Genomic DNA, 12608 nt, shown 5'->3' with positions numbered 1-12608 from the left:
CCCACTCTGCATATAGTTGCCTCTTAAATGGCCATCTGAACAGAGATGAACTGGACTTTCCATTTGTAGGTCTGAAAGGCTGTTTGCTGTCTGGCTTCAGAGGGAATGAAATCACATTCCTGAGGCCAGAGACTGACCTTGAAACCCAGCCAGTCCTGTTTATCCCCAATGTCCATTTTTCAAACCAGCAGAGGTGTGGCACGGTAAGTCCCTTCAAAAAACAACCAACCTGTTGCCCTCATCAACCAGTCGCCCCCATCATTTCCAAACTGGTCAGTCCCCCAGACATGACTTGTGTTATGTAAAAATAAATAAATAAATAAATAAATAAAAATCAATCCACAGCTCTTTATTGGAAATGTGGTGAACTTGAAGACATAGCTGTCAAGAGTAGTATGGATAGTCATACAGGAGTGATAGGCAAGATAACCTTTCCAGGTACTTTCCAGCCAGATTTTATTCCTGTGATTTACACGTATTATCTGGAACTTCCACAGAAGACTGGAGTAGTGGGAAAAATATTGGCAGAAAATAAACTATTGAAAAATGCAACCATATCAGTCCCTTCATGTGTGGGACATCTCTCACTTCTCCTCTGCCCATCTATCTGCCTTTGAGCCTGAGAAATCCTAGACTCAGCCTTCTTCAGACCTCATCAATATTTCCTCAAGAAACAATGTCTCAGTTTGTCAAAACTGGGGGAAAAGCCATCTGTGACAATACTTTAGCATCCCATTGCAGTGGCTGCTGTACTGATGTATCACATCAAAAAAAGGGACTAGAAGAATTTGGTTTGCAATAAAAGAACTGACCAAGAAATGGCTGGTCCTTGATCCCAAGAAGGTGATGAGATTTGATCTGCTTTTTGGTGTAGCTAGATACATGTTCAGGTGTGTTCTAGACAGAGGAGAACCTACATAGGTCTTTATATCAGTTTTTATTTAGTCTAAGAAACGCATATAGATGTTTAATTGCCTTCTCAAGGAAAAATGGATGGATTGGGAGGAAGGGAATCATATTAAAAAGTCACCATGTTGTCCCTCACCAGTGATACTGTGTATGCTAAAAGATCAATGTTTCCTTTCCATTTCAAGGTGCTTCCTCCTGCTGTTCCCAACTCTGCAAACAGGTAATTTTGCTGCAATTTGCCTTTCCTGTCCAACAGCTGCTTTATTTCTTTGGGCATGTTATGGTGGTTTAATATCTATAGGCAGCACAATATCTATAGGCGCAAAATGACAGAGCAGAGTGTCTCCCTGAAGCCCTTGAGTGTCAAAATATGTGTTAAACCTTGGCTTAGAATGGACTAAAGGAATGCAGAAACACAGGTACACTTCTTCCCCTGTCAGTGTCACACTCCAACATGAGTCTGGTCTCTGACTGTCCTGCTGTTCTTATAGAGACAAAGTTTGAAAGACAAAAAAAGAAAAAGATCACAACTATTGCTGAAGGGTTCATATAACCAGAAGCAGCTACTGCTGTAAAAGAAACTGGAATGAAGTAGAAATCACACTTCTAATGTGTTTAGAGTGGGGAGAACCAGATATTTACCCTAGGCTTGATCCACTGTCTAGTTATACCAATAGAGAACAAGAACATGAAGGTGCAAAAGGCTTTTTCTTATGATGTGATACCAAAACCACTGCCTACATTCACTGACCTCCCTCTATGCATTAGGCAGGAAGGTGCAACTGTGGCAGATACTCTGCTGCCATAATTACAGAACCAATATTTAATTGCGGGATGTTTGCTGGAATAATCAGTTGTTCAATCAAAAGTAGAATTGCTGGAATTGTTTTGTTTGCTACTATTGTTCTGTTCTCCTGAGAGTATTGTGTTCCTTTTGCTTAGGCTGCCCTTAAAACGAAGTGGTACCTCATTCACAGATGAGTTTGACCCGATACCTCCAAAGCAAACCAAGGAAGAAGATCCTCAGAGAGGTAAGCCTTGGGATGGGAACTGTTCTTGAATGTCGTGTTTCATTTGATTAAAGTAACTCTTGATCTTGAATTATATGAGACCACATAACTCTGAAAACATGCTGTAAAGAGCACTGATTCAGTGCTATGCTTTCTGCTTCAGTGTTGTTGTATGTGCGGAGGGAGTCAGAGGAAGTGTTTGATGCTCTCATGTTGAAGACACCAGATCTCCAGGGCCTCAGAACAGCTGTAAGTATTTTCCAAAAACTGTGGCACATGAACACACTGCAGATAGTAGGGTGCTGGTACTTGACATATAGGAAACTGGATATAAGACTGCTTATATCTGGTGCCTGCTTTCTTCTCGAGTGGAAATGGAAATTGTGAGTACAGGTGAATTCTATACACAGCTCCTGGCTTGGGCTATGTGTTGTTAGTGCCACAGAGGGGAAGAACGTTAGTGCCACAGAGGGGAGATGTTTTGTTCAGATCATAATATAAGTCTCCTCTTGTGACAGCACATTCATATTTTCCATTGTAAAACACCCTTTCCATTCTCTAGCTGTAACTGTGCAGTCTGAAGCCAGTTCTGGCTTTGTGCTGGAATTCCCTGTGTTGTATTTGAGCAGCGCATAGGCATATTTCTGTGATGATTATCAGCAGCGTCCCTGATAACCTACCTTTCTTGGGGGATTACTGGGAAGGAAACAAACAATAAATCTCCCAGATCTGGGATGGCTTTATGACTGCACTTTAGGCTCTGTTGGTTTTACAAACTTTTAAAAACAGAGTTTGAAAAATGTCAGCACAGAAGATTCAGAGGATTCTTTGCCATCTTCTCCCTCCCCCATCCCTCACCAGAGAGTCAAAAAACTCTACAGAAAATGCTTGTGAAAAGGCTACAAAACTCCCCTTCCACCCAAACTTCCTAAAATTGTAACTGTACTTGCCTAGGAGAGCTCTGCAGGAAAGCATCGCAGATCAGATAAAACCTAGGCAATAGCTTCAGTCAGATGCATCCACAGCAGACACAAACGCGTTCTGTAGCATTTTCTTTCACCTTCAGATGCATCTTATAACAAAAAGCTCAGTGTTCTCTATGCCCAGTAGTCCCAAATAGGCCAGGGAATGAAAGAACGAAAACAAAAATTATTCCCCAAGGTTCATGGCCTGTAAGTAGCCGTCAGAAAGAGAACCAAGACCAAACTGAAGCCTGCCTATCTGCCCATTACAAGACACGAACGTGATCAAATTGTCATGTTCAGATCATCACTTCAGACTTTTTTCTTGAGTAAAAATGAGGGGGAATCCTTTGCTGCTGAATAACCCTGGCTCAGTGTTATCTTTGATTTTTATCATAGGAATTTCAGTTTACAAGTACAAAGAATTGCCCTGTTTTCTCTCACAGATTTCAGAAAAATATGGGTTGCCTGAAGAAAGCATTTATAAAGTCTACAAAAAATGCAAAAGAGGGTAAGCTAATCTCTCATCTGCTTTTATGCTGTGCCTCTAAAACCCCATTCTCTTTGGTACCCTACCATAGGCTGAAATAGCATTTTAACAAGATAATAAAAAGTAAAGCCATGTGGGGTCTGTGCTATTTGGAGCATATAAAACTCAGATCTTTCAGGACTTTAAAGATTTGGGATAGTGCTTGTTTGTATTATATTTGTTTGGAGTGTAAAGTCTCCCAAGGAAAGGAAGTTGGATGAAGGAGGAATTGTTTGGGTAGTTTAATGGGTGATCCCTTATGTCTCATTCTGAAAGCCTGAGGTTTTAGAGAACTTATCTTACTGCCATCAGAGACGTATAAATCTTTGCTTCTCCAAACCAAATGCCTAAGCGTCCCTGGCTCAGAAAGAGATCTTAGAGCTAAATAAAAGCATGGGCAGCCCCAGTAGAGACAAGGGGCAATCTGAAAGGATTGTCTGTTCCCAGCTTTACCATCCCATTCCCAGACCAGGGGGGTCAGTAGGAAACTTCACATTGACTTTGAGAGGTGGATCAGACCCTCCTGGGCACAGGTGGCTCTTGTGCAGCCAAGTACAGAAATGCAGGTCCTGCTTGAGAGACCTGCCATGTGCTGCTAAGAGACAGGTGTAGCTCTGCAGGGAGTGGACAAATGAGGTTTGCAGTAAATGTGAAATGGCTTCTCAAGTGATTCCAATGTGGTCTTTATTATTGACTGATCCATGTGGATCTCCCCCATGGCTGAGGGGGAAAGGTACTGGTTTGCACGAGCTGAGGACCAGTTGTTGAGTCTTCTGTGGAGGGCAGCAGTCTTGATGTGGAGCAAAGTGCTACTTTCAGAAATGTTTTCTGGACTGATGAACTCCTTCTGCGTCATGCCTATCTCTGGCAGAAAATTCTCCCTTCAGCTGATGGAAAGGGAAAGACTCATAAATTCCCAAGCTTATTTTCATAAAGCTAAATCCAGAGTTCTTCTTGCAGAACGAGTGTGATACAATCAGCCTTTGCAAGCACCAGTGACAGCTTGGGAGATGAACTCATTGTTGTTGCTGGCCTTGGTCCAAATTCTGAGCATGGGGAGAGACAAGCAGAAAAGCAAGGCTGATGACAGGTCCTGCATTGTGCAGTCCCACGTTCTCACTAGTGTGCCGCCTCCCCCCGAGTTTCTCCTCCATGCTGTGATGTGGTGTCACTGAAGTGGCAAACCATTACAGTCCCCTCACCTGTAAATCCACCATCGAGCAACCTTTCTGAGTTCAGGAGGGTTCGTGGTCTGAATTTTAAGCCTCTTGCACCTACTCCTGAACTCGGGTCCCTTTGTACTGTCAGATGCTGCTCATCTGATATCCCTAGAAATGGAAAAGACAAAGATCAGCACTGACGGCCCCAAGAGAGGGGTTGTCCCATACACCTCCCCACAGACTGTGCTTCGAGTCTGGTTTCAAAGAACGACTGCGAGTGACAAGGTGGTCAGTTTGTTATTACAGTCTCCAACTTCATGACTGAGCCAAAGCTCAGGTGTGTCAGCTGTGGTGGTGGCTTGTGATGTGGCCATTACAGGTCATCAGACTGTCATCAGGTTTCTGAACCAGCTGACTGTGAACCACAGCACTGCAAGAGAGATCCAAACACTGATGAGTTTGCAGGTGGACCAGGAAATGGCACTGCTTCAGGGGAGAGGCCACCCTTACTTTGTTTTGCTTTGGTTTTGGTCATTATTTGATCTGATAAGTAGTGAATGTGGTTTAATGATGATTGGGAGGGAAAACAAGCAGGTGTCTTTTCCATCTCTTCCACAGAATGGAGAAGCAATGAAGTATCTCATGAAAAGAAAAGGCAACACCTGGGAATTAGATCCAAAACATATTTTGACAGTTTAATGAAAGCTGGACCTGATGCCATGGATTGCTGAAGTGTGGGGGAAATACAAACTTTTCTCCAGTCTACTGGATGGCAGGGTCAGACACTGCTTCCTGCTCCCCCAGATTTAATTTTCCCTTGAATGATTTTATCCTGTTGCTCCACCCTAAACCCTTGGTAATTACACCTTGAGGGACAGATCTTCATCTGATTTAAACTAGTGAATCTCAGTGGTACTACCTGGGTTGACAGTAGGTGAGGACCTACTGTCAGCCTGGGCTTTCTTAGTGTGATGTCCTCATTCAGATGAACTTAACCTCAGGATTACTCAAGAGCACTAATGAGTGATTTAGTATCTTGTTGAGGTCTGGACTGGAAAAAACAATACAGGGCTCAGATTTGTAATCAATACTCCCTTGAATCTTCTGTGGTTTGGAAATCTGATGGAAGCACAGTAGCAAGAGGCACAGGTGACTTCTCTGGTTTCCTGCACTAAGCCAGAGATGGCTGGAGCTGCTCTGTTGCAAGGCGTTTAGTGATGAGCCACCCTTGGGTATCCACTGTCCCTCTCTGCAGGCACCCATCGGAGGCCAGGCTCCTGGGGCCCAAGGGAAAATAGAGGCTCCTGTGGGGGTGAAGGAGCAGGACCCCATCACTGGCACGTTGCGTGCTTGGGGTTCGGCAGTGCGGTATCAGGTACAGTGGCAGCAACATGCAGTTGCCTCCCCCTTGTCTCAGCCAGCTGCCTTTGTGGGTGAGAGACGCCACATGGGCGGACGTGTGGCACGAGGGCAGAGCTCCCACCCGCACTTCCGCACACGCGAGGTGCACTGAGCCTCCCGCTGCATGCGGTGGTGGAAGGGGAGCAGCCAGCTGCTGCAGCCCCCAGAGAGTCACCAGGGCCCCACATTTGTGCTGGTTAAACTGTTAGATGCTCGGTCTTTCATTTTTCTTGTTTTTAATCTTGGCTTCTGGAGCATTACACAATTAATGCTATTGCTCCATTAATGACCCCAGCAGGAACCTGGAGGGGATTTGCTTTCTGCAAAGAAAGATAATTTGTTCTCTTTGTTTCCTCCAAACAATTACAAATTTCACATCTGATTTATGGGAAAACAGTGGGGTGATGCAAAACTGCCCCGTTACTTCCATTACAATAATGGGGGGCTCTTGCCTGGCACAGAACTGCAGCCCCGGGTTTAAATCAGCTGTTGAAATATTTCCTTCTCCCCATCTCTCCTTGTAATTGAGTCTAGATCGGAGGAGCTGCGCAATCTGCGGCAGGGTTGGAGGTGTGCCCCAGAGCACAGGGAGGAACTTGCCAGCAGCTGGCCCAGCTGGCTCCACATGCTCTCTGCGTGTGTTCCTGGCGGAAAGGGCTCCCAGGCAATGCTGAGGGCATGTCTGCATGGGAGGTTGTCCTGGAACAGAAGGGCATCCTATTCCAAACCACTTACATCTGCTTCCAAAGCAGTCTCAGCTTGTTCAGAATAATGCATCCCTAAAAGCACCCAGGCAAGAAGTGAGGAGTGAGCAGTTCTGCTCCAAATTCACGCCCTCCTGTAATCCAGATTAATTTGCCTGTGTAGCAAACGTTGGGCCTAGGCATGTTGTGGGTAGAATTGCAAAAAGCACTGCAGGATGTTTCTTTGTGTTGTATTGGAGCTTCAATATCCTGTGCTTGCCAGACCAGGAGAGGCGGACGCTGTGGGGCCATGATGCCGGGAGCAGCCCAGTGGCGGCCGAGCCTCCTGGTCGGCGGGTGGTGAGGAGCGCAGCTGCGGCAACGCAGCACTGACTGAGCAGTGATGGGTGGTGTGGGTGATTTTTTAACACAAACTTTGTGCGGAGAAATTTCAGGGAGGGCCACCCCACGCCACAAGGCTTTGTGGGGACCCTGAGCATGCAGTACTCAAATTCCAACAAGGCTTTTCAATGTGCCGTATCTGACCCAGACATCCTCACTCTCCTGTAGGATCCTGGTGAACATGGACAACAACATCATCCAGCACTACAGCAACCATATGGCTTTTCTCTTGGACATGGTGGAAGCAGAAGACAAGATCCAGGTCATCCTCAAGGAGCTATAAAGAGCCGCAGGCAGCACTTACTGGGACTTCTCTCAAAGACGGCAAGTTTGACCCAACAGAGCTCAGCCTAATGCCTCAGTTTGTTGCCTTTACTTGAATACACTGCCTCTTGGGAGGGACTCGGCCTCATGGTGCCTGGCCAGAGACTGCTTGGAAGATCTGTTACTGATGTGAACGTGGAACTTCTCTCTACTGAATTTATTATTATTATTATTTTATATTTTATTTTATTTTATTCCCTTCTGGCAATGGGCCTGACCTTCTGTTTTACAGCTGGGAACGTGCAGCTACACTAACATGGCTGTCAGAACCCAGGCAGCGGCAGGGGACTGCCTCTGCTCACTGTTTGCCTTAGCCCATGACTGATCCAACCATAGGCTTTGGCTTTCTCCCAAACCATCAGTCATGCAGAACCTTCAAACCATTTCCAGTAGGGCTGAGCCCAGCTCTGACCTCTGTCCACAGAGACTTTCACAGATGCATTTAAAACTCACTGTTGAACGGACACTGCCAGCTCCCATGCCCCCCACCCTGCTGTGTCTCTGATTGTAAATACCACAAAGGCCTCCATAGCCCTTGTTTATACATTTCTGATGTATTGTTCCTTTTATATTTTATATATGTATAAATATGCATTGTTTTATATTTGACTCAGTACGGTGACACAGAGCATTTCAAACACAGGCTGCTTCACATTTCTCCGTGAACTCCTTTTGTAACTGTGTTGTTGGTTTTGTTGTTTTGGATATTCCATAAAAATAAAGGTTCAAAGACAGAAAGTGAACTGTTTTCACCCAGCTCCTGAGGTCTGTGTTGGGAAGGCCTTCAGGAAGGGCTGGGCAGGAGCCAGGGCAGAGATGTGACCTTGGAGGCACAGAAAGGACTTGGGGTTGTTTTGCATCGCACGCTGTTTAACAGCTCAAGAAGTTTGTCAGTCTAAACTGCCTCTTCATAAAGGGGTGTGAGGCAGCAAATGCTGCCTGTCTGTGTACGTCTGCAGCAACAGCTCCCGTCAGGCGCACAGACCCACAGCTGGGCTTTCCTCCCAGCTCTGTGCCGGCTGCTGCAGACATGCCGTCACGGTGCTGCAGGCGGGTGGAGGTGACTGAGCAGTTCTGGGCACATCCCTTTGATGGAGGGATAAATGCTCAGAGGGGTTACCTTCCACAGATCTGCTGAAATTTTAAGCAAGTCAAAAAGAAAGGCCCTTTTTAATTCTGCTCATAGGAGGAGCAGCGCAGCCTCCATCTTTTGGGCAAGGCAGTGTTACCAGATAGCCGGTTGTGTACCTTCCTCCACCTGTGCTACACTGGCTGCCCAAATTCCTCTCACCTGCTACCTCTCAAACACCAAGCTTCCACCCCTCTGTCTCCTGTGCTAAAAATTGTCTGCAGCTGCTTTTTTGTTTAAATACATATATATATATATATACACATAGCAAGGGGGAGTCCTCCATTTTCCCATTAATCCTCTGATGACTGAAATCTGTGGACTTTCCTCTTTCTTTGTCTGCTTCAATCCTCAGCTTTTCCTGTCTATATCAAAGTGAAATGAATGTGAGTCCTATAACCAGAGAAGAGAGAGAAGCTCTACTCCCACTGGGAAGGGGGTTTTGAAATGTTGAAATATGTCAGGTTGGTGAATTTTTGATTACTTAATTGTTGTTATTATGAGGAGGGCCTCTTAGATGAGACTCAGATAAGTTTGAAGGCTTATCAACCTTTGACAATCTCTCCTGGCACTCTATACTCCTTCATCTTCATATCATAAACTCCTTCTTCAACAGGATTTCTCTGATTCAGTATTAGTTCTGCAGGTCTGGGCCTTGCTATAGCAGAATTTCTGGGTCTTGCTGTAGCAGAATTTCAGCTCAAGTTAAAAACAGGCACACCAAGAGCTCCCCAGTGCTTAGAAAAGATGGCTGTGAAACCGACAGGTGCCCTCATCATCCTGACACATCAGGCAGGCCCGGGGACTCAGCTCCGCTCTTCTCAGGGGGATTTCTGCAGCAGGACTCCTGGTGCTGGGCACCCTGCCGCTGCTGTCTGTGCAGGGCTGGTCCTGGGGAGGGCGGATGGGCTCTGCCTGACCGATGGACAAGCGCTGGCTGCTAAGGGAAGAACACAGGTTTACTACTGCTTGTGGGAGAGGGAGCATACGACACCCCTAGAGACAAATCTGTCCTAAGTTTTGCAGTGTGAGAACTGCCCTGGCTGGCACTAAGCTTGTCTGCACCATTCAAATGACTTCCCTTTGTGTTCATGAGAAGGCGGCAAAGAACCGGGTAATTCTTCCTGTGCAGGTTCTGGGTTAGCCTGAATTTGTTGGGTTTTAAATCACAGTAACTCCACCATGTGCGGGGAAATGCTGGTTGATTCATGCCAACGTCAGCGCAGGTACAGTCACCGCCCCCTGCCACCACTGCTGAGGGTGGGTGTTTTGCTGACTGGCTTAGTATCGTTCATCCCTTCCAGCAAAGGCGAGTTGCTGTAGAGGTTGCGTAAAGCAGAGCTCCCAAATATGTGAAAGCATTCTTGACTCTTTGCCCGGAGCCCACCAGTTCCTTTTGAAGATTAAGATACGAGTGATGAAGGCGATTCACCTCTGAGTGAACAAAGGTCGTGTGAAAGAATGAACCCACTTGTGTTTTGCAAAGGCCTTACACTGACAAATGAGAGAAGCTTCCTCTGGAGCAGTATCTGCTCTGGACAGTCAGCAGCTGGTTTGTGCTGACTCTTGACTGGCTTGTAAAATGTACCTGGCAGGTGTGCAGCAGAGAGTGTCTGTGCACACATGCATGCACACCCACGCTGGGCTCTGTGTTCTGTGCAGGCACTGTGCTTCAGCTGCACCAAGGCCTGGTGCTGGCAAACCCAAGTGTCCATCCCCTGAGCAAGCACACAGCAGAGGTGTAGGATTTGCCTGCGCTGCCCTTTTCACATATTTTAACCCTGATAAGAAAGGACTCTCCAGCCAGGGCAATGTCTCCTATGGGCACGGCGAGTTTCCACCACCTATTTTTTGGTTTATCAGATGATAGCACCAAGAGGAGTTTTTCTGCAACTCCCAATAATTGTAGTAATTATTCAACACAAAGGAAATTGGAAGCTTTTACGTCAACTTTAGCTAATATCTTCCATTATACAGCACCAAGTATCACCAATTAGCTGCTGAACGATCAGCCAGCCAACCATGGCAGGCTGAGGACAGTACCGCTCACTGTGAGTTAGCATGTACTTTGCAGAGTTTGAAAGAAGTCTTGTGTGAGGAGCTTTACTCTGGTGTCTGAGTTCTGCTGCTCACAGCACTGGGACCCCCTTCTGATCATGGTTGTAGATGAAGGAATACTTCCCAAGTGCTCTGGGTGAATAAGCACCTGCAAAGACAGATATGCATTAAGGAAAAAAAAAAAAGAGAGAGAGAGAAACATAGCAGTGTGAGCAGTGTGTGAGCTGAATTTTGCAAGAGCTCTGGTATCCACAGTGCTGGGTGGAGGGCTCTGCTTTTCAGCTGTACAAATAACACCCGGTTTCTATGTCTTTATTCATGCTTATTCATTCCTTGCATCATCAACCAAGCAGCTGAGGATCTTGGTGTGTGGTGTGATTCTCCATCACTACGAAGGGAAAAACAGCATCCTGTGTTTTGTTAAAACACCCACACATCACGTTTGGAGATTCCCTGGCACTGTGTTGGATATCGGAAAGGATCAAAGACAGGAAACTGAAACTGTTTGCATCTGTTTCACAATGTGGAAAGCTTTAACGAAGTCACTGAGGGGTCCCCTCCACTCTGCTTTTTCACATTTTCCCTGAACAATTCCTTGGATTTGTATAAAATTTCTGATTTATGAGAAAGGTACTAAAATCCTCAGCCTGTGTGAATGTCCTGGTATCTTCTGTAAAGTGTCTCTGGCCATAGAATTAGAGTTTTGTGCTAACATTTGGTGTACATAGACTTTGGGGTAGCTTTAGTATGTTGAAGGTTGTCTTGACTGTAAATTTAACTGTGACTCCTATGTAAGGGATTACCCAGATTTCCTGAAACACTGAGACACTGGCTCCAAAGGAGCCCAGGCATCAACAACTGGTGAATAACCAGCGTTTATTAAAGTTGTTGCTTTTTATCAGCTACCAGCTGATTTAGTTCTGAAGTATTTTACCTTCCTCTAGTTCTATTACTTGTGGTCTAGTGCTGAATATTTCTGTACGTATCATGTGTTCTTGTGGGCAAGGGCTTAAGTCACCTCTAATCTCATGACTTGAAGTTTCGATTCTATGGAATTTTCTTCCCCACTTTTCAGACTGGGCCAGAAAGGAGATCTGTGTGTGTTTTTTGTTGTTGGTGGTTTTTTGGTTTGTTTTTTTTTTGTGTGTGTGTGTATTTTTTTTTTCTAACAACAGAAAGAAGACTGCATGGTTATGCGATGATGGTGTATCCTTGTCCTTTTCATGCACTAACATGGTATTGCATAGGTTTCTAATCAATTTGGCATGAAGGACTGATGAAAATGACAGATGGCATTTCTTCACCATCTGCAGAAGGTATTTGTAGTCCATTCCCTTCCTCTTTAATTAACTTGGTAACCATCCTTAGTAATTTTGGGCCAGATTTTCAGCATAAATAAACTGGCCTAGCTCTGTACCTTTAACTTGAGACAGACTAATTTACTCTGGCTGGGGATCTTGTCCTAGCTTAGTCAGCAGAATGGCTCTCAGGGAGCTGGCATGTTGACACAGCACCTTGCAAGTCTGGGATATGATCTGGATGGAGCTCCAGTAAAGCCCATTACCCCAGTTTGTGCTGCCTCAAGGGCGCTGGAGAGACTAATGCAACAAGCATGTTCTCTTGCTCTCTGTGTCTGGTACAAATTCTGTATCTGGGAAAGTTCATATGTTAGAAATAACAGCAGTATTGCTATTGACTGCTTTTCCAGACCTTTGGTAACCATCTAGAAGAACTTTAGAATGTTAGAAGACATAAACAGGGCAAGAAGTATGAGTCTTAACTGAAAAAAATAATGTTACTCATGCCTAGAAACGTATCCGCCAACGGGATACGTTCCACCCAGGCTGAGCTGAGCTCTACCTTCGCCCCGTGACTAGCTCCCTACCTGTGTATGAAAGATCTACTCTGCAGAAGGAGACTGCAGCAGGATTTGTCCCTGTATCTGCCTCCCTTATCAGCGCTAATGTCAGAGGGTCAAAATTCGGGCGTGCTTCCTCATGCAAGCCATCCCTTTGCCATTGAGGAACAACTCCCACTGCAA

General features: G+C 45.6%; 1 protein-coding gene across 4 annotated transcripts in view; it reads left to right on the top strand.

Annotated features, from left to right (window-relative positions):
• GRHL3 (grainyhead like transcription factor 3) overlaps window positions 1-8023 on the top strand; it is a 39276-nt gene extending 31253 nt beyond the window's left edge. For 3 of the 4 annotated variants that reach the window (XM_035562204.2, XM_035562202.2, XM_035562201.2), the window contains 6 exons: window positions 70-203; window positions 1095-1129; window positions 1852-1940; window positions 2083-2168; window positions 3328-3392; window positions 7225-8023. In XM_035562204.2, the coding sequence (XP_035418097.1) occupies window positions 70-203; window positions 1095-1129; window positions 1852-1940; window positions 2083-2168; window positions 3328-3392; window positions 7225-7339 (524 nt within the window). In that variant the 3' untranslated portion in view covers window positions 7340-8023. Of the gene's footprint in view, window positions 1-69; window positions 204-1094; window positions 1130-1851; window positions 1941-2082; window positions 2169-3327; window positions 3393-5188; window positions 5348-7224 lie in introns of those variants that run through there. The other variant, XM_035562203.1, reaches the window with a different exon arrangement.
• Window positions 8024-12608: the final 4585 nt, after the last annotated feature.

This window comes from Cygnus atratus, chromosome 23 (assembly GCF_013377495.2).
Source record: "Cygnus atratus isolate AKBS03 ecotype Queensland, Australia chromosome 23, CAtr_DNAZoo_HiC_assembly, whole genome shotgun sequence".
NCBI lineage: Eukaryota > Metazoa > Chordata > Aves > Anseriformes > Anatidae > Cygnus > Cygnus atratus.
Note: the sequence above shows the minus strand (reverse complement) of the source record. Positions and strands in the feature narration are given on the sequence as shown.